Source organism: Rhinolophus sinicus, chromosome 8 (genome assembly GCF_057876585.1).
Source record: "Rhinolophus sinicus isolate RSI-liver-muscle chromosome 8, RSI-T2T, whole genome shotgun sequence".
NCBI classification, from domain to species: Eukaryota; Metazoa; Chordata; class Mammalia; order Chiroptera; family Rhinolophidae; genus Rhinolophus; species Rhinolophus sinicus.
Window position 1 is genome coordinate 48146636 of NC_142508.1, and position 19055 is coordinate 48165690.

The 19055-nt window shown below is 54.2% G+C and overlaps 1 protein-coding gene across 1 annotated transcript in view; it reads left to right on the forward strand.

The window, feature by feature from the left end:
• The first annotated feature begins 9976 nt into the window (after positions 1-9976).
• Positions 9977-19055, forward strand: part of PEPD (peptidase D) — a 111152-nt gene continuing 102073 nt past the window's right edge. Inside the window, exons 1-2 of the mRNA XM_019742726.3 lie at positions 9977-10121; positions 17936-18119. Coding sequence (XP_019598285.2) covers positions 10105-10121; positions 17936-18119 — 201 coding nt within the window. The 5' untranslated portion in view covers positions 9977-10104. The remainder of the gene's footprint in view (positions 10122-17935; positions 18120-19055) is intronic.

Sequence of the window (19055 nt, forward strand, 5' to 3'; positions counted from 1 at the left end):
GCTCAGGTGCGGGGAGCAATCTCTGAATCCATGGAAACCACCGAGGAGGCTGGAAATCTGGAGGGAGGAGGTGGCTGAGTGCAGCTGTCTTACAAATCCTGGGGAAGGGGAGGGGGGAGATTCCCTTCCTTGATGAAAAGCCTAAAACACCATTTCCCTCTGACTGGCAGCCACTTCACCAAAGGATGGGCACCCATTTATCTCCAGGGCCGAGACATGATGGAGGATCCTTTCTTTGGAAGGGGTTAGCAGACTCCAGGGTGGGGGGCAAGTGTCAGGGTATGGGGAGAGGAGGTAGGGGGGGAGGTGGGGGGGATTGTGAGTCAGGTAGTGGTTGGTGTGTGGAGGTGGGGGTCGGGTGGGTGGGTCTTGTGGGGATTGCAGGGACGGGCTCTGAAGCTGGGAGGTTGGGAAATGGGGGTCAGTAGTGGAGAGAGGCAGAGTTTAGAAGGTAAGGGTCAGGATTTGGGAAGTCAAGGGTGGGGGCAGGGTGGGGAGGTGGGCCTGGCCACACAGGCTCCGGGCTCCCATGATCCAGGGTTGTCTCCCCACAACTAGCCTCTCTGCACTGCTCTGGAGCACTCTGTGATCCGTGTAAATAATAACCAAGCTTTTTCCTTTAACACGCCAACTAACCAACCTCCCTTCCATTCCAGGAGCTGGGAAAGCCAGTGGCAGGGACAGGTCAGAATGTGGGTGCAGGGGCGGCTGGAGGTGGCTCCAATAGATTCTGGGGCCAGATGCTGGGCCAGCTCCCCAATAGGCAAAGGGAGTCCCACGCGTGGCTAGTTTCCTAAGACTGAGATTTTCTTCTGTAAAGTGGTTTTATTTATTTCTTAGTTACACATAGGCATGATTATATTCTCTTAAAAAAAAAAAAGGAAATCATAAGATAAAGGTACATCCCCTTCAAGTTTCCTCACACTATCCTTCCCTATCCCTGAACACCTCACTTGGTTTATTTTCCTCCAGACCTTTTAAGCGCTTTTACAGCATAAACATGTGTGCATAGAGAATTCGTAGAGCTGCCTATTGTTCTGAGGGTTGTAAACATTAATGATGTAACACAGTAAGGACACACCATCTTCAGCTTTTCACTCAACAACATGCTGTCGAGATGTCTCCATGTTGACACCCGTAGAACGAGGACATTCCTTTCAGCTGGTCTCACCACACGGGAGCAGACAACAGGTCACGTATCAATGAATAATGCACAGATCGCTTCCAGCTTTCACCATCACAAAGAATGCTGCTCCTCGTACTCTGGAGGCCGAGTTTCTTCAGGGTAGGTGACGAGAATTGAAATGACTGGTCAGAAGGCTTAGTTTTTTTTGGTTTGTTTTAACATTTTTGGGTTTAAATAGATATTTCCAAAGTAAGCGTTCCCGTGTATTTTCCCACAGCCTTATACCATTTAGTCTCAGTAAGCTTTTAGTCATGTCATTGTTGGGGTGGGAGTGATAGCCAGCAGGGGCTGGGGCTCGGTGGGTCCCATGGGTCCCCTGGTCAGGCCGGTGAGCTTTCCTGATTGGACCGTGGAGAGAGCAGAAGGAGTGGGCCTCACAGGGAAAAGGCCTTGGGCATAAAGAGCCCTTACTGGGGGGAGGGGAGAGAATAAATGTGTGTGTATGGGGGGGGGCGGGGCAGGCATTGACTGTGCTCAAGACTGATGCCCAGCGCCCATGTTTCATCCCTGGAGAGGCAGCTGACAGGGCCCGGCCTAGTAGTGTAAGTGAACTGAAGGCATGAGAGAGGTTGAGCTGCCTTTGGTGGCTGTCCACACAATGAACCCCAAGCCTGGCGACACACCACAGGTAGCTGGAGGGCTGGTTAAAAATCCAGGTGCCTGAGCCACACCTCAGCCCACCAACTCAGGATCTCTGAGAGCAAGAGCTGGCCACATGTGCCCATCGCCACCCTGAAAACCACACAGAAGTTTGGAGCTTGTCCCTCTGCTGGGTGGGCCTTCCCCCAAGGACTCAGACCCCCTCATAAAGGGCCCTTAGTCTTCACATAGCAAGTCTCCCCTGGTGACAGATGGGACAAAGTACACACTTGGTGCCAGATCCAAAGCTAAAAATGGTTTTCCGAGCAGCCAATTCTGCAGCTGAGAGTTTAGGGAACATCCACAAAGATGCTGTGAGCTCTTCTCAGACAAGTTTCAGCTTTATTCTCCCTCAGGGAGAGGTGGTGCCTGGTGGAGACTATAGGTCTCTTTTCCCAGATCCCTATAAAGAAAGGTCTGGTGCACACCCCCAACGGGCAGTGGTGCTGAGGCTCTCACCGGGGAGGGAACTGGGAGGGGCCTCGTGCTGGGCAGGCACCTGGTCCTGCGGGCAAATGTGTGGTCTGGGAACTGAAACGAGATGCCTCTTCAGAGGGGCTGCGTGTGCAGAAGCTCCTGCTTGGAGTTTCCACTGTGAAATGATTTTCAGTAAATTCTCCCTCAAGCCCTAAACATTGATCACTGAAGTCTGGAAATAAAATTGTGATTTTTCCCAAAGACTGTTTGAACTGAATGTCCAGAGAGGATGGAGAGGGGAGTGAGACCCCTGCTTGCTCACCGTGCCGCTGGCGAACTTGGTGTCTGATTCAGAGATTGTACTACCCTCTGGACTGAGCACAGCAGTGGCAACTTCTTGGGTATCAGTCTTTTTAAAAACGCTCAGGATATAATGGCCAGCACTTGGACGTGGGGTGGAGGCTCAGCTTGGACAGCTCCAGCCTTGGACTTGGGCAGGCATCTCTGCAACAACTCAAGAAGGTGTTTTGCTTTAGGAAGAGGAGCAACACTACTCTCCCGCTATGTTCTGCTTCCCACGAGGTTTGGGTCTGTCTGAGCAAGGCTAGCCTAGGGGTGAACTCCCGGCTGATGTCAGCTCTCAGTTACTTATCCACGCCCCCCAGTACAAGCCCAGGCCATCAGTACCCCATGCCGTCAGTACCCCATGCCAGCCTTGCTTTGGTGTGTGACAGGCCAAGTCCCCAGGCCAGGCTCACCAGCTTTCGATACACATAAGTCTCCATCAACATAATCATTTGGACTTATGGCCCCAGCCTCATCCGTATGACAGGGGTCCTCCAGTCCCCTCAAAAGTCTTTTCTAGGTATTCCTGGGGCTCCCCAGAAGGATTCTTATAGAAATTCAGAGTCCTCCCACTTCCTGTGTTTCAAATCTGCTGCCTAAGAAGGCCCAGCAGCAGGGCAGCTATACGTGTGTGTGATAGGGGCTGTCTCTCAGGGGCCCCCAAGGCAGTGGAACCACATGGTGCTGAGAAAAAAACCAAGGTCCCTGCAGCCTTCTCGGAGCTGAAGCCAGGCTGTGCTCTAGGCAGAGGTGAGATGAAGGTCACACTTTCTCCTCAGGGCCCTACAGCAGTGCTGCTGGCACCTTGCACCTTCCCCAGTTCCTTGTGAAAACAGCTGTGGGGGAGAAAGAAACTTTCTTCTACCCTCCTAACATTCTTTAAGCTGGTCTGATAACTAAATCAACGTGAGACTGATTAACAAGAGAAAATAACCAGATTTCATTATATACATTCTTATGGGAACCTCACATACATGACACAGTCAGAGACCCCACATATATGACAGGTTCAGAGAGAGAAGGTAAAATGGGGTATACATGACATTCTGAGCTCACGGTTAAGGTAAGGCACCTGGAGGCTTTAAAGGGAAGGAAGGTCATGCGTAGGATGATAAGAGCAGATGTTCAGTAATTAGGAGCTTATCCTGTCCTATAGATAGGTCATAAAAAGTTATTTCTGGTAATAACTCTTTTTATGGGCAAGGTCCCTAATTAAATTCTTCAAGGGAGAGGTGAAAGTTTCTCGTGAGCCTTCAGGGTCTCTCCATTTCCATCAGCTCAAAATAATTCACATGCCAAAGTGATATATCTTGGGGAGGTCTATTCTGCACCCCTGCACAGCCCCTGTGGTGCCTGCCCCCAGCCTCCTCTCTGGGGTGGTAGTCCCAGGCTCTCCTCCTTCTGCTCTGCACCTGGCACAACAAACAACCCAATGTAACGGCTCATGGTGTGATCAAAAAAATACAGTGAATGTTTAAATTTTAAAAAGTAAAAGACACATTGCCATTAATCCCCCTCAAAATATTCCCCCTCGCTTCGAATACACTTATCCTATTGTTCGTGCCACTTTCTGAAGCAGTGCTGGAAGTTCTCTTTCATGAGTGTCTTTAATTGTGCTGTCGTGGCTGCCTCAACGTCCTGAATCATTTTGACTTTGGGGAAGAGCCAGAAGTCTCACAGTGCCAGATCCAGTGAATAAAGTGGATGAGGACACACCGTAATGTTTTTATTTGACAGAAATTGTCATATACCAGAAGCGATGTGTGACACGGAGTGTTGTCATGATGGAGGATGATTTATGGCACACTTTTTTTTTTTAATTAAAGCTTATTGGGGTGACAATTATTAGTAAAGTTACATCGTTTCAGGTGTATAATTCTGTAATGATTTATGGCACACTTTAAAACACACCTCTCAACTGTAGCTCACACCTGACTGACTGCCCCGAGCAAGTTGAAACTTGTTACACGCAGAGTTACTAAGGTTCGACGCACCACTTCCCATACTGAAAATCCTGCCTTTCTGTTGGATGGCACTTGGCAGCAGCATTCACTGTATCTTGAGATCATATCTTGTAGCTCAGGATTCTGGGGGCCAACTCTGCTGGTCTCTACTGGACTCATTCATGGGTCTGCGGTCAGCCGTCAGGTTGGCCAGAGGCTGATAATCTAGGCTGGCGTCACCTGTGTGTCTGATGGTTCGCAAGCTGTTGAAGAGGCGTCTTATACTCTAGGCGTCTTATACTACTGGTAGGCTAGCAAGGGCCTCTTCACTTGGGCAGGGCTCCCAAGCATGGCCAGAGCGTCAGTCCCAGGGGCTGAACACCTTCTAGGACCTCTACTTTTGCTAATGTCCCATTATTCAAAGTGAGTCACGTGGTCACCCCGATTCAGGGGCTGGTGAAATAGACTCCACTTCTGAATGGGAGGGGCTGCAACATCACAAAGCAAGGATATGGACACAGCAGGGAGAAGAATTTGAGGTCAATTTTGCAATCTATTATATGTCCCTAACCTCTCTCACAAACCGCCTTGCAGACCTTCTTCCGTATGTGCAAATTCACACCCATATGCAGAGCCCTGTGGGCTGAAGCTCCAGGCTGGGCCAGAGCCCCTAGATGCAGCCAGGACCCTCCCTCCAACGCTCACCCCCTACTCTGCAGCCTTCTTTACTCACTCTTGTTTCTTTTTAGCAGCTCTTCATTTGCCTGACCGCCAGCTCACATGCAGGGAGCCCCGGGCTGGCTTGAGGTGGTCAGGCAGCCCCCAGACCCTGTCAGTCCTCTTGAAGGGAGTGATCGCTGACCACTTTGGCTTAGGGTAATGGACCCACCCCTTTGTGTCAAAGTTGCTTTGTAGGTGGGCAGGGCTGAGAGTGACCTCACAGGGAATCTCTCTTACCTCCACACCTTGGGATTAAGGGTCCTGGTCCTTTCCCGCTGCCCTACTTCTCATATGACCACTAAAGTAAGGATGACGGTCATCACGAGCCGGGGCTGTGCTAAGTGTCTCATGGGACCATCCCATCCAAGCTCCTCATCACAGTCTGTGGGATTTCATGAAGGACTGAAAGCATCCTCCTTAAAATGCCAGTCTGGCATGAACCCATGAGAGGGGCGGTTGTGAATGTCAGCAGGAACATCAGAGACACTCAGTAGCTTAGAGCTGGGCAGAGGGAGAGTCCCTCCCCTCAGGGAGGTTTCTTTCTAGGACACGAGGCACAGAACGAAATTCCCCTGCTCTGGGATTTTGCACTCGCACTTTTGAAATTAGGAGTTTCATTGTTTTTCACCAAGATCTTGAAATGTGGTAATAAAGTTACACCAATGAATAGTCCTGCACAACATGGGGAATTTAATAATGGTGAAAGCAATAAAAGGTGGGGAGTCCAGCCGCTCCACACTGATACAACTAAGACTCGTAAGAAATAAAAGTAATTATCACCTACCCAACCTGGCCAGCCCACTCCACGTGCGCGGGAGAAAAACATTTCAGAACTTTATTTCCTATATTGAATGTCGATAATTGGATGTATTTATAAGTCTCTCTGGAAGAAAACAGCTTGTGATTTCAAGATGAGAAAACAGTCCTCCAAACAGTGAAAAACAATATATTCCCCATTTTCACACACACACACACACACACACACACACACACACACACACACACACACAAAGAGCTTGTTTCTGTTGATGTTTTTAAGGTGCTGTTGGAATGATTTGCCTTTCTGAAGGCACCGTTCCATTTCTCATCTTGAATTGCCTCGTAGACTCTAGCTAAGCACTCAGCAGGGACCACTTCATCTGAGGCAGTGACGGGGCTTCCTAGGGAGGGCCCCTGGGCTGCTGCCCGCCTCTCTCCTGCAGAAAGATGGAGACCCAGGCCGGCTGGGCAGAGGGGAAGAAGGGCAGGAGGAATGTGATATGATATGGGGCTCCTCTGGGGGGCTAACCGTTGGTACTTACAGCTGTGCTGTGGTCCTGGAGGAAGGAGCAGGGCACGCTGGTCTTAGGACTGGGAGAACTATGGCTGTCACTGCTGACATTGCAGAGGCTGAAGGCTGGGATCTGCCAGAGCCATGATGGAGAGGCAGCTTCCCAGGCATTTCATTTCCATCACGCTCCTTCCTTTCCCGCTTGGGAAGAGGTTGGGCTAGAATATGCCACCCCCACCCCCATCTGACAGTCCACACACCCACACCCCTCTATCTTTCTGTTCAGTCTATTTGGTGCTGGTTTTCTGAGTCCAGTCTTTCATTTTCAGCAAAAGTAAACAAGCAATCACAAAAACCCCAAATGACAAACCCTGTGAGGTTTCACCACCTGAGGCTGGGGCCCCCATGAGGTTGGTACAGAGTTTCTTGCTGGCTCTTTTCAGATCTCTCTTCAACCCTCCTGAGCTCTCCCACCCAAGACATAGGCCTGGATCCCACTGCTTTCCTGCTCAGAATCCCTCACAACTCCCCACTCATCATAGGAGGAAATAGGAACATGCACTCCTGCTCTCAGGCCTCCCGGATGGGGACTCCTTGGGGACAAAACTGAGGGCTCCTCTTCTGCCCCCACATCTTCAGGGCAGGGTCTAGGCACTAACCCCTCACAGAGTGGGTAGTCACAGAGTGGCTCCATGGGGGACAGCTCAGTAGCCAGGGGGAGAGTCAGCATGCACGCCACCTCCAGTATGGTCCCACGGAGACTTCCAGAAGACCAGAGTCCTTGGTGTGCAGCAGAGAATGGATGGGGCCCAAGTTATGGCTCTTCCAGGGACACCCCTGCGAGGCCCCAAGGGTGGCTCATGACTCAGAGTCTGGCGGGTTGCCACCTCTGGGCCTGCCATCTCCAGGCAGCCAGCTGTGAGTGTGTCCAGGGAGCTGCAAGAACATGTGTCTAAATTGAGGGGTGTGGGCAGAGCAGGGAAACCTGGCAGGATACAGTATCACAGGGACAAAGGGAGCCATGGGAGCTCAAAGGAGGCCTTCTGGGGACCACGTTTCTATTGGGTCTCTGGCTAGGGCAGGGCACGTCTGGAGAGTTATGATGCTCTGGCTGCTGGGTTCGCTGAGCAGAAACACCTCCAGCCACTTGTAGGTCACTAGAGGGGACGCCGTTTCAGCCAAGGGCCTGTGACCTCGAAGGTGACACCACATGAGGCCTGAGTGTGCTGCCTGGTGCTCTCTCTTGCTGATTTACACACTCTCGCTCCAACTCTCTAAAATCAATCTTTCCCCAATTGCCTTCTGGCTCCCAACAGTGTCCAGGGTCTGCCCTGCATGAGTAACTACGCAATCTTCTCCCACTCTCAGGGCCACTTCTCCTGGAGCCCCTGCCAGAGCTCTAATGGGGAGGGAGAAAGATGGGGGGAGAAAACCCTGCCAGAGCCTCTGATAGGGAGAGGTAAAGGGTGGGGGCAGCCCTCTGTGCCAGGCTCATGTAACTCTGGCAGGACAGGCCCATAGTCCAGACGGGCCTAGGTGAGTAGGCGTCATGGGCTGGGCCTCCCTATTACTGCTCACAAACAAGGGTGCTTCACTCAGTTGGTAGGTGCCCTCTCCCTATTAGTTTGTGGATGTTTAGAATAATTCTTTTTCATATTAAACACTCAGAGTTGGCAGCTTAATTTTGACATCTTTTATGTCAAAAGAAATGGTGGAGGGGCAGCGATTAGATGGGGGCAGGTTTTCCTTCCATAAAGGAGTACGAAAAATGTATTCTGCTTACTCTTGGTTATTTTTTAAAAAGTGTCCCATATTAAGGAATTGAGTCTCTTTAGCTGAAGGTGGAGCAAATGCTGAATGGGGGGGCTCAAGTTCTTAAGGACAGAGGACCAGGTAGTGGGGTGTAGGGCCTTGTGCCTTTGCTCTCCTCCATGGACACTGGCAAGAGGGCCGACAGACCCTCTGGAGTCCTGCCTGGAGGATAGAGACCCCTGAGAGTTGCTATGTGTAGTCGGAAGGGGGAGGGAGGCTGGGGCCCCCCCTTCCATCACCTCTCTGTGATCTTACCTGGGTCTGTCTGGATGTGCCACCTTCCTCCTCACAGCTGTGGCCTCTTTGGCTGTGCCATGGGCTAAAGGGGCCTCGGCGTTTGCTTAGGAAACCCTGCAGCAGCCCCCTGAGCTGGGTACCATTAGCTCTCACCTGACAGACGAGGAAACCAGGGATGGTGCTCGGATTTGAAGTGGCCAGGCCGTGCCACCCACCTTGCTTATGGTCTCCTCCCTCTATTTAAGGAGTCTGCTCTGTTCCCAGCTTTGTGGGGACAAACAGCTGCTGCTTCTCCATCTCATAGCCTCTGGTACCCCCCACCCTCCAGCCCAGCCATGGTGACCCACATTCTTGTCTTGACAAAGAAACAAGTGACCCCCCCAAACCCAAGCCTTTCAACCAGAAGCTACTTTCAGTTTTGAGACAGCCCCAGGGGCATGTGCCGGGACTCACTTCCTGTCCGCACACATCTGCACACCCTCTTGTGGCCCAGGACCCCAGGGGTATCCGCACCCAGCCTTGGGCCCCTTTTCTTCACAGAGCCAGTGTGGGTAATTACTCAGGGGTGTGACTGACTGCGTGAGCTCAGCCTCTGTGTGAGCTCAGGTTAGTTACCAACCTCTCTGGGCCTCAGTATAATGGCAATCAGAACGGAGCATACCTCATAGGGCTGTTTTGAGGATTCAATGAGCTAACACTTGCAAAGGATTAGGGCGCAGTCAGTGCTCTGTACCTGAGGGCAGCAGTGTTAGTATTACTATTATTCTAAGGTGTGTGTGCAGCTCAGGTTGTTCTCCTGGAACATCTGCTTCCCATCCCCCGCACTCAACACTAGTGCCCAGCAGAGCAGAGGGGCATGCCCTCTGGTAGATTCTCCCTCCTGAAATGTGCCCTTCATGTGCCCACTTCTCCCCAGAGATCCTCACTGGGCTCCCTGCCTCTAGGTCTTTCTTTATCCTGCAGTTGAGGGAGTGGGGAAAGGTCCTACTAGACCTAACTCCTCAGTCTCATTTTCAACGCCCTGCAGGATCTGATCCTCGCTTACCTCTAAGACCACACCTCTCACGTCCACACCACACCCTTGCACCTGAACGCTGAACTTTCCCGTTACTCCAAGTGCCCTGGCCTTTGCTCAAGCCATTTGCCTTCTTAAGCAATAGCTATTACCTGTGCCCCACCCTAGATTAGGTCGGAGACTCCCTCTCCCATGGTGTATTTTGCAGGGCTGGCTGAGACGCCAGGTCGAGGGCCGAATCAAGGTATCCACTGCCTAGGGACACACCTTCCTATTCTGGAGAGGCTTCTGCAACCGCACCCTGGCCCCGCCCGTCGCCTGCACCCAGAAGCCAGCGAGCAGATACGTAGATTTATTCTTCTCTCCCTCCAGGGCTCCGCCCCTCCGGGTCCAGAGGGGCCGGACGCTGGAAGGGGCGGTGCGGGGACTCCCGATCCCGCCCAGACCGCGCCCCCCGTCAGTAAGACCCAGCCGGGCTCAGCTGACGCCGCACTTCACGTGACGCTGGAGCCGGGCAAACATGGCGGCGGCCACCCGGTGAGTGTTGCTCCAGTCCCTGACTGTCGCCTGGAGGCGCAGAGAGGGATCCTGAGCGTCCTGTCTGGACAGTGGGAGCGCTGGGTGACCGTGGGCAGAGCGCTTGTTCATTCAGGGCGGTTGGCTGCGCGCTCCGCGTCAGCGTCCGCGCTGTGCCCGCAGCTCACCGCCCCGCTGCCCACTGGTCCTCGGACCCGCTTGATGCGGCATCCCCACTGTGTGGCCGAGGTGGGGCTCAGGTCGACACGCGCGTTCACGGCCACGACCTCAGCTGGGAAGGCGGCGTTGCCAGGGAGCCAGGGCTCCGGGCGCTCCAGGGAGGAGGCGGTGGTTTGAGATGGACTTGGAATCCCCTCCCTAGCGGGGCACTTGCCCATTTCCATCTGGGTCCAAATGTCACCTCCTCAGAGAAGCCTTCCCTAAGCACCTGTCCTACTCATTGTAGCCCCGCTCACTAGATGATAAACTATATAGTACATTTGTTTTTATTTGTTTCTTGTCTTCGCATTTAGAACGTAAGATCAGGGCCTTCCTCTGGTTCACTGCTGGGTCTCACTAGTACAGTGCTTTGCACACATAATTCTGCTGCATGAAAGAATGGGTGAGTGGTCCTAGTGGGAGAAAGTATGGACAGATGGGCTCACGGAAGAGTTGGAAAGTGTCCCAGATGAGGGAACATTTGAGCAAACGTTGAGAGTTCAGAATGTTCTAGGGACAGGGGAGGGGGGGTGCCTTCCTGTTCTGGAGGGCGTGGTGCCCCAGATGGCTTCTCCAGACTTTGTCTGAGGGGCTGGAGCCCTCAAAGGGTGTTTTGTGTGGTTTTTTTTAAAGATTTTATTGGGGAATGGGAACAGGACTTTATTGGGGAACAGTGTGTACTTCCAGGATTTTTTTTCCCAAGTCAAGTTGTTGTCCTTTCAGTCTTAGCTGTGGAGGGCACAGCTCAGCTCCAAGTCCAGTTGCCGTTTTCTAGTTGCAGGGGCACAGCCCACCATCCCTTGCGGGAGTGGAACCAGCAACTTTGTGGTTGAGAGCCCGTGCTCCAACCAATTGAGCCATCTGGGAGCTCAGCAGAAGCTCAGCTCAAGGTGCCATGTTCAATCTTAGTTGCAGGGGGCAGAGCCCACCATCCCTTGCGGGACTCGAGGAATCGAACTGGCAACCTTGTGGTTGAGAGCCCGTGCTCCAACTAACTGAGCCATCCAGGAGCTCAGTGGAAGCTCAGCTCAAGGTGCCATGTTCAATCTTAGTTGCAGGGGGCAGAGCCCACCATCCCTTGCGGGACTCGAGGAATCGAACTGGCAACCTTGTGGTTGAGAGCCCACTGGCCCATGTGGGAATCTAACCGGCAGCCTTCGGAGTTAGGAGCATGGAGCTCTAACCGCCTGAGCCACTAGGCCGGCCCCTCAAAGGGTTTTAATGTGCTCAGATCTGCTTTTTAGCTGATCACTCCCTTGGGCTGTCTGTGAGGTCTGGAGGAGGTCCAATACTGGGAACAGTGTGAAGGGTAGTGGTAGAGAGGGAGCCCTGCCCCCAAAAAAACCTTTCTTTTTGGGAGGTGGGGAGAATAGCAACAGAAACTGGCCTCCTCCATTGGCCCTCCAGGTTGGGGTAGCTTAGGGCATACAAATCAAACATTTAGTGGGCATCTGCAGTATTCCACGAACAGTACTGGACCTACCCTTAGGTGCTCATGGACCACTGGGGCAGATGGACACAGGGACTCTGTCATCCATCGGCCTGCCTCTGGTCTTGGTGTGTGCCACGGAGGCGCAGGGGAGTTCCGGGGAGAGTGTGGGTAGGCTTCACTTGCTGGACATTTGTGCTAGTCCTTGAGCACCCCTCACACAGAGCACTGTGCATGCAAAGTCCCAGGTGAGTGTCAAGGAACCCAAGGTCAGATCCTTGAACCTAGCCTGTGACCCTGTCTTAAAGAGCAGAGTGAGCAGTAGGTATAGACCAGTATTTAAGTGTGGGTCTATTACCCTTAGATCTGAGCTGGCCAGTTGGTCACACAGCGTTCAGAGGCTGCATTTGGGTTCAGGGCTCCATGCTGGTCTGAAGCTTGCTGCTCTCCTGAAGGTACAGAGGAACCAAACTGGTGATTGAACGAGCCAGAAACCAGCCAAATCCTGGAAGGAGGGCTTTTGTAGTAAAGCTGATGGTGTGGGCAAGGGGGTAAAACAGAGTGACAGAGGTCTTCTAGAGACGTGTTTTTGGAAGGGAGACGTGACAGGTGCAGGGAGAGTCCAGAGCCCAACAGGGCCTCCTTGGCAAGAGCCATCCCATGCTGGTAGCAGGCTGCCATGATGGACACTTTAAGCCTGAGATCAAGTCCCAGCATCTTCCTTAAGGGGAGGAAGTTTTGAGTGTGTTTCCACTACAGGTCAGTGGCTGGCTGCACACGTAGGACATATCAGCGTGTCAGGCATATTGGACACCACACCATAGTCATGGGCGCAGGCATTCTACCAGAGCTTGGGCCGTGCTGTTCCCCTGGGGAGGCTGTGAGAGTCCTGGGTGACTGGAGTGTGCTCCATGTGATTTGGGGAGCAGTGCAAGCCCTAAGGTAGCGCCTCAGATTCAACTAGAAGCTCGAAATGCTGCCCTGGGGAATGTGTCAGTGTTTATCCTGCTCTGTCCTACCAGCCTGGGCAGGGACTTCAAGTCTGAGACAGAGGGTCCCACAACCCCCAGAGGGTCTGCCTGAATTCACCCCCGCCCCTATCCCACGTCACTTGGTGGGAGGGAGCCCTGCCTTCTCCTCAGCCACGCCTTGAGCTTTCCATGGACAGAGCTGAGCCTTCTCTGCTGCAGCCAGACCTGCCTGCATCTGCTCCCCCACGTGACTTTTTCCTTTCTCTTCTTCCCTTTGCCCATTCACCTGCGGGCCCTGGAGTGCCCTCGTCCTCTAACATAATTGTTCACGTACTTGCAGGCCCCGCTCAGATGGTTCCTGTTCTAGAAGCCTTTCCCGAGCCCCCTCCCTCTGATTTCAAGTAAAGACTTCCTGCTCAGAGCTCCAGAGAGTCCTAGTTTTTCCCGCTGGCAGGATGCTTTGCCATATCTGCACACCTGCCCATCGTGGTTGGGTGAGGGCTAACTGCCCTTCATGCCTCTGCTGGCATCCTTGGAGCCAAGGAACTGGTCCAGTTTGTGTCTCCAGAGCCATGTGGCCACCCTGTGATTGGTGCTGGGTGACATGGTGCCAGATGAAGTCCAAGGGGGATTTACTGTAAATTAGTCCAACATGCCATCCCGCTTTCTGGGAGGCTCTCAGTGAGTTGTGGGTGGGAGGGGGACAGAATTCTGAGTAGGATGAAGAAATATCTTTAATTCTTTAACTGAATGTCTCCCAGGGAGCAGCTATCCAGAGAGCCTTTGCCCAGTGAGAAGCAGCAGGTGAGCTGCCCTGGGTGTGTACCTGTTGGGTCATAAGCCACGCTGAAGTCAGCATTCTTTCTGTAGAGAAAGCACCTGGAGGAGTCAGGTTCTGGATTAAAGCCCGTCTCCACCCTGGTATGAACCTTGTACTCCTGGAGAAGAGGCATCAGGCTGACCCTGGGGGTGGGTTTGTGGAAGGCAGGCTGGCCATTGAGTGCCCGTTTTCCCTCCATGGCCCTTCCACGGCCTGGTCCTGACTCCACACAGCCCTCTCTCAGTCCCTGTGTGGCTTAGAACCCCTGACCCTCCTCTGGAGGGAGGAAAGCAGGGTGGGAGATGTTGACCAGCTGCCAAGAGGGCCCTGCAGCCAAGGTGAGCGGGCCGGACTTACTGACAGCCAGCCAGTGGGCTTGGTGACAGGCCAGAGCTGGAGGCTGAGGGTGAGGAAGCAGTATGGTCCCATCCAGACGTGGCGTCACGTTCTAGGGCAGAAACCTTGTCCTTATCTGTGCCATGGACGGCGTGGGCACCAGTGAGACCTTCGCACCCTTCTCAGCATGATGTTTGTAAATGCGTGAGAGAAAATATAGAGGATTACAAGGAAAACCAGTTATATTGCAATACGGTTATCAAAACGTTAAGAAATGAATGTATGGTGTAGTAATATGTGCTTCTTTATTAACACGTTCAGGAATAAAAAAGCAGCAGGTCTAATAACCACCTTCCTTTTGAAGAGTGAGAGCAGAAGTGGTATTTTGAGATATTGTGACATCAATAGCGTGATATAAAAATACCTGTGATTTCTGGTGGTGACAGATTCGCACACTGCTGATCCTGTTGCGGTTAGTTGCTTACGTTAATAAGTGAAGAAAATGTAAATTTGAATGGGAGGTTAGAGAAAATAAATGTATAATTTTGTTCCATCCAAGTAGATGGAGTCCCTAAATTCCCTGCGTGAATCCCCAGGGGTTCATGTTCCTTGGGTGAGAGCCCCACAGGGAATCACTGAGGGCAAAGGATGGGGTGGCTTAGTACCAGTTTGGGGGGATGGGAACAATTTGGGGGCGCTGGGATGGGTTGTGAGGGCAGCAGGATCACACCTTTCCTGGGGGCTGCCCCACTCCTGGGCACTGGCTGCTTCCTGGGCCCTGGTGGTTGGCAGGGGGCGGGCTGGCCGGTGGGGGCCAGGGCTTATTCTGTGTGGCTCTTTGATGCCCTGGGGTTATTGCCCTCCAGCCCTTGTTGTCTTCCCTGGCATTGCCTGTACCCTCCGCTGCCTGCGGGAAAGCAGGCCTTATTACACTGGGACTTGGGGATGACCTGGTTTTTGGCTTTTAAATCCCGGGTGCCAATTAACAAAACTGCCAGCAGAAACCAGCTGAATATGTGTTACCAGTGCTGCTTTTGCTCAACTCGCAGGGAGACGTCACCTGCATTGGCTCTGGGCCGAACATTCTCTTTGGGGGTTTGGTTTATGCCACAACAACTCAAAGGGGCATATCTTTATAAACCTTTATTCAGGGGGTGCCCTGCAGCAAAGAGTCACTGCAGCACAGCAGCCTGCCTGGTGGCTCGGGCTGGGCTGCCCTTTTCTGTTCTGGCTGAGCCCCACGGAGGATTAGGCAATATTGTCAATTTTTCTCTCAGTAGCAGCAGACACTCGTAGAGAAGGTGCCTTATCATGTTTCTGGTGTTGACCTGGGCTGCTTGGCCCTTGGGCCGGAAGGCACCAGTGTAGGTGCCCTGAGGGATTTAGGTCTCTCAGAAGGTCCTAGACAAGAGGAAGCCCTGCCCTTCCAGGTGGCGGCATGGTGGCAGGCCCAGTGGAGCTGGCACCTGGTGTGTTCGGGGAGGGAGGCTGAGCAGGGGGCCAGGAGTGGTGGAGGATGAGGTGGGCAGGGCTGGGCTCTGCAGGCTGAGGTTAGGCATTTTCAGCCCGTTGTGCTGTGGCGGCCTCTCCGATCTGGGCGCCTTTGGCCCGGGCACCTTCTCAGCAGTGCCTTGGTGTCGTTACCTCTGTGCTGTGGGGGAATCTGTAGAGACGAGGTTCTTCCCTGTACCCACCCCACTTCACGGGCTTTGCTGAGTGAGGGGAAAGAGGTGAGGGGCTGTGAGGAACACTGCAGGGGTGCTGGCGGCTGCACTCTCAGTCCCCAGCAGCGTGGCCAGCTGGGATGCAGGCATGTTGGCGAGCTGTCACCTCTGCCCTTTCATCCTTGTGGTCGAGCCTGGCAGGAAAGTGGCCCAACAAGCCCTGGCCCCTTGTGTCCACCCTCCTGGGAGGGTGAGTGAGGGCCCATGCCAGGAAGAGGGGTGGAGGGGAGGGAGACTCGAGTCCTGTCGGCACGTGGAGGCGGTCTTGGCCAGGCTGGGCTTGAGGGTTCTGCTTCCTGCCCTGCTGAGGCTCATGTGGCAGCTGTGTGTGTGACCCTACGTTGTGACCGTTGTTCATTTAGCAAATATTTCTTGAGCACCTGCTGTGTGGTGAGCAGGGTGCAGGCACGGGGCACAGCAGTGAGCAGAGCAGACCCAGGTGTCTGTCTGCACAGGGCTTACCCTCTGGGGCAGAGGTGGACCTCACCACGAGCCCCAGGAAACACAGGCTGCATTTGTGGTGGCAGGGGAATGTGTCCTTACAGCCAGGGACCTGGCCGAGCCTCACCTAGGGAGGTGACTGAGGGTGTCCTCCCTGGCCCCCACCTCCTCCGTCTCTCCCCCCCCGCCTCCTGCGGTGCCTCCCCCTGGTTAAACCCATCTGGATGCCAGATGCAGGGAGCATGCTGATGAAATCCTCAGGCCCCGGGCACAGAGCAGGGGAGAGTGGAGGAAACCTAGCTCAGTGCAGGGGAGAGAGCTGAAAGTTTAGAGGGAAGCCAGGGACGACCATCCTGAGATGGTAGCATTGGAGCCAAGATGCATAGAAGTGGCCCTGGCTCTGAGGGTCCCATGGCCAGGTGAGAACAGGAGGTGCCCCAGGCCTTTCTGAGGGCACAGTGCCGTGAGAGAAGGTTCCATCTGCCTGGCTTGGCTCTCACTGCAGCCCCAGGTAGAGCCCTCTCTCTCTAACACCAGCCCTGGGCTGTTCCATCTTCCTCAACCTCTGTGCCCACCCTCCCTCTGGTCGGAGAGCACCTGCCTAACTCCACTCCTCCTCCACCCCCTGGGCCCAGCCCCCCTGCTGGGGTGGGCCCAGCCCTTCCTTCTTACACTTTGTCATTCAGCACCTTTAGGTGCTGGGAAGAAGGCAAGGTGCCTACCTTTCTGGAGCTTACATTTTACCTGGGAGACAACAGTCGAGTCAACATGTAACGTTAGGCAGTGATGCGTGCTCGAGAGGAATGAAGAGAGTAGGGATAGGGGTCGGGTGGATTGAAGAGAGCAGGGGTGGCGAGGACTTGGGGACAGTGGGCTTGGGTGACTCTTCAGAGGATATTTACTACGAGACTGCTGCAGGAACTTGAACGTCAAGAGGACTGTTTTGATTTATTTTTCAAAAGACTCAGGTGAGAGTCTTTCATATTTGTCTGGATGCTGAGAATGATCCTGAGAGGGGAAAATTGATGCTGGAGCAACGCAGGGAATAGATATGGAGGTGGGCAGGCCTTACCCAGGTGGAGGAGAAGCCTCAGGTGACGGCAGGTGGGGTTTAGGGAGTGGGTGCTGGGAGGATAAGTTGTGTTTTCTTAGTGGAAAGGGAAGCCAGTATGGGGGCGGGGGGAGACACCCACCTGCTCTGCTAGGCCTGGCTCTGCCCAGCCTCTTGTGAGGTCTCAGCAGCTCACCCCTTGCTGGCTGCTCTCCTCAAGGTCAGCACCCCTAGGCTGCCACTCACAGGCTCATCTCGCCGTGCTACCCCCTTGGTCACTCGGCACACGCTCTCCAGGCTGGGCTGGCGCTGGGTGCCCTGGGTGTGTGTGTGTGTGTGTGTGTGTGTGTGTGTGTGTGTGTTGGGGACAGGTGAGTGTCCCAGCCAAGTGAGGCATGGCCAGCCCTGGCTGCCAGGTCTGTGACTTGCAGAGAAGATGGGAGCCTGCAGGGATCCAGTGTTGTCTGGGCCAGGTCATGCATTTTTCGCAAGGATCGTCAGCACCTTGAAGGCAGGAGTTGAGAGAATACGTCTCCAAACCATCGCAAGCTTTCCCTCCACAGGCTTCACCTGCCCACTGAAGAAACAGACCCAAGCTGTCCCTATCCTGCCTTGTGGCCCAGTGCTCCGGGGTGGCAGGGGAGGCTGTGGTTGACAAGCCCCTGAGGTCCACGCGTGGCCTGGTGGGAATCACAAGCAAGTTGAGCTTGGACCAGCTTGTCATGTGCTAAGGGGGGGTCTCGTGGCAGGCTCGGCCCTCCGCTCGTGTCAGACCAAGGGGGGCAGATGTACTTGGCGGTGCTAACAGAGGCCTGTGTGGCGGTGTGTGCTCATCTCTTTGCAGACCTTCGTTTTGGCTGGGGAACGAAACCCTGAAGGTACCCATGGCGCTCTTTGCCCTGAATCGGCGGCGCCTGTGTGAGCGTCTGCGAAAGAACCCGGCCGTGCAGGCCTCCTCTCTCGTGCTGCTGCAGGGTGGGGAGGAGACACAGCGCTACTGCACTGACACGGGGATTGTGTTCCGCCAGGTGAGCCCACCCCAGCAGCTTCCCACACCTCCCTGCGTGCACTGGGCCTCCTGTGAGCTGTCTGCCCTCCGCTAGGATCCAGCCTGATGGGCCTTAGGCAACTTTGCTCCCTGGAGGGCCCTGAAGAGATTCTCCAAAGATAGGCCAGGGCTTGGGGCCCGGGGAGCCCACATTGGCTGGGCACAGAGCTGGCACCAGCCGGTGTCAGCTCTCTCAGGTCCAAGTACAGGAGGATGCTATTCCTGGGAGAGCAAGAAGGCAAAGCTCCACAGAGGAGGCAGCATCAGGTGTGGTCCCTGAAGGCCATGGTGAATTCTGACAGGTGGAGCTGGGGGTCGGTGTTCCAGGTGGGGGGATGGCGTCCACAGGAGTGGGTGGCAGAAGATGGGCTGGGCAGCCCGTGGCCAGAGAGAGGTGCTGATGGGGAGGGCTCTGCAGCAAGGCTGACGGGGGCTGCAGAGGTCCGGGAGGAGACGTCTGAGCAGGGTGCTGAGCAGGAGTCAGAGGCCCGGGCATTCGTGCTGGTGGGGCCAGTGCTGACCCTGTGAGCCTCACTGGGCTTTGGTTTCCTCACCTGGGAAGTGGTCCAGGGGCTTCTTAAGGTTCTGGAACCATGTGGGGTGGCAGGTGGCCCAGCTGCAGGAAGCCAGCCTGGATGGGGTGGCCTCGACTGAGAATCGCTGGCATCGCTCAGTTCCCAAGAATAAGAACAAGGACACTGGACAGAGGGCTACACGGAGAAAACCAGGGAGGCCCTGAACTGGCCCCACTCTCGTTGATCCTAGCACTGCACCCACTTTATAGATGAGGAAACAGGCTCCGAAGGTGGAGCTGGGATTAATTAGAACCCCACCTCCTGACTCCAAATCCAGTGTTCTCTTCTCCTTCCTGCTGTGCCCAGAGCTGGGGCCTGACACACTGCGGACTCTAGAACCT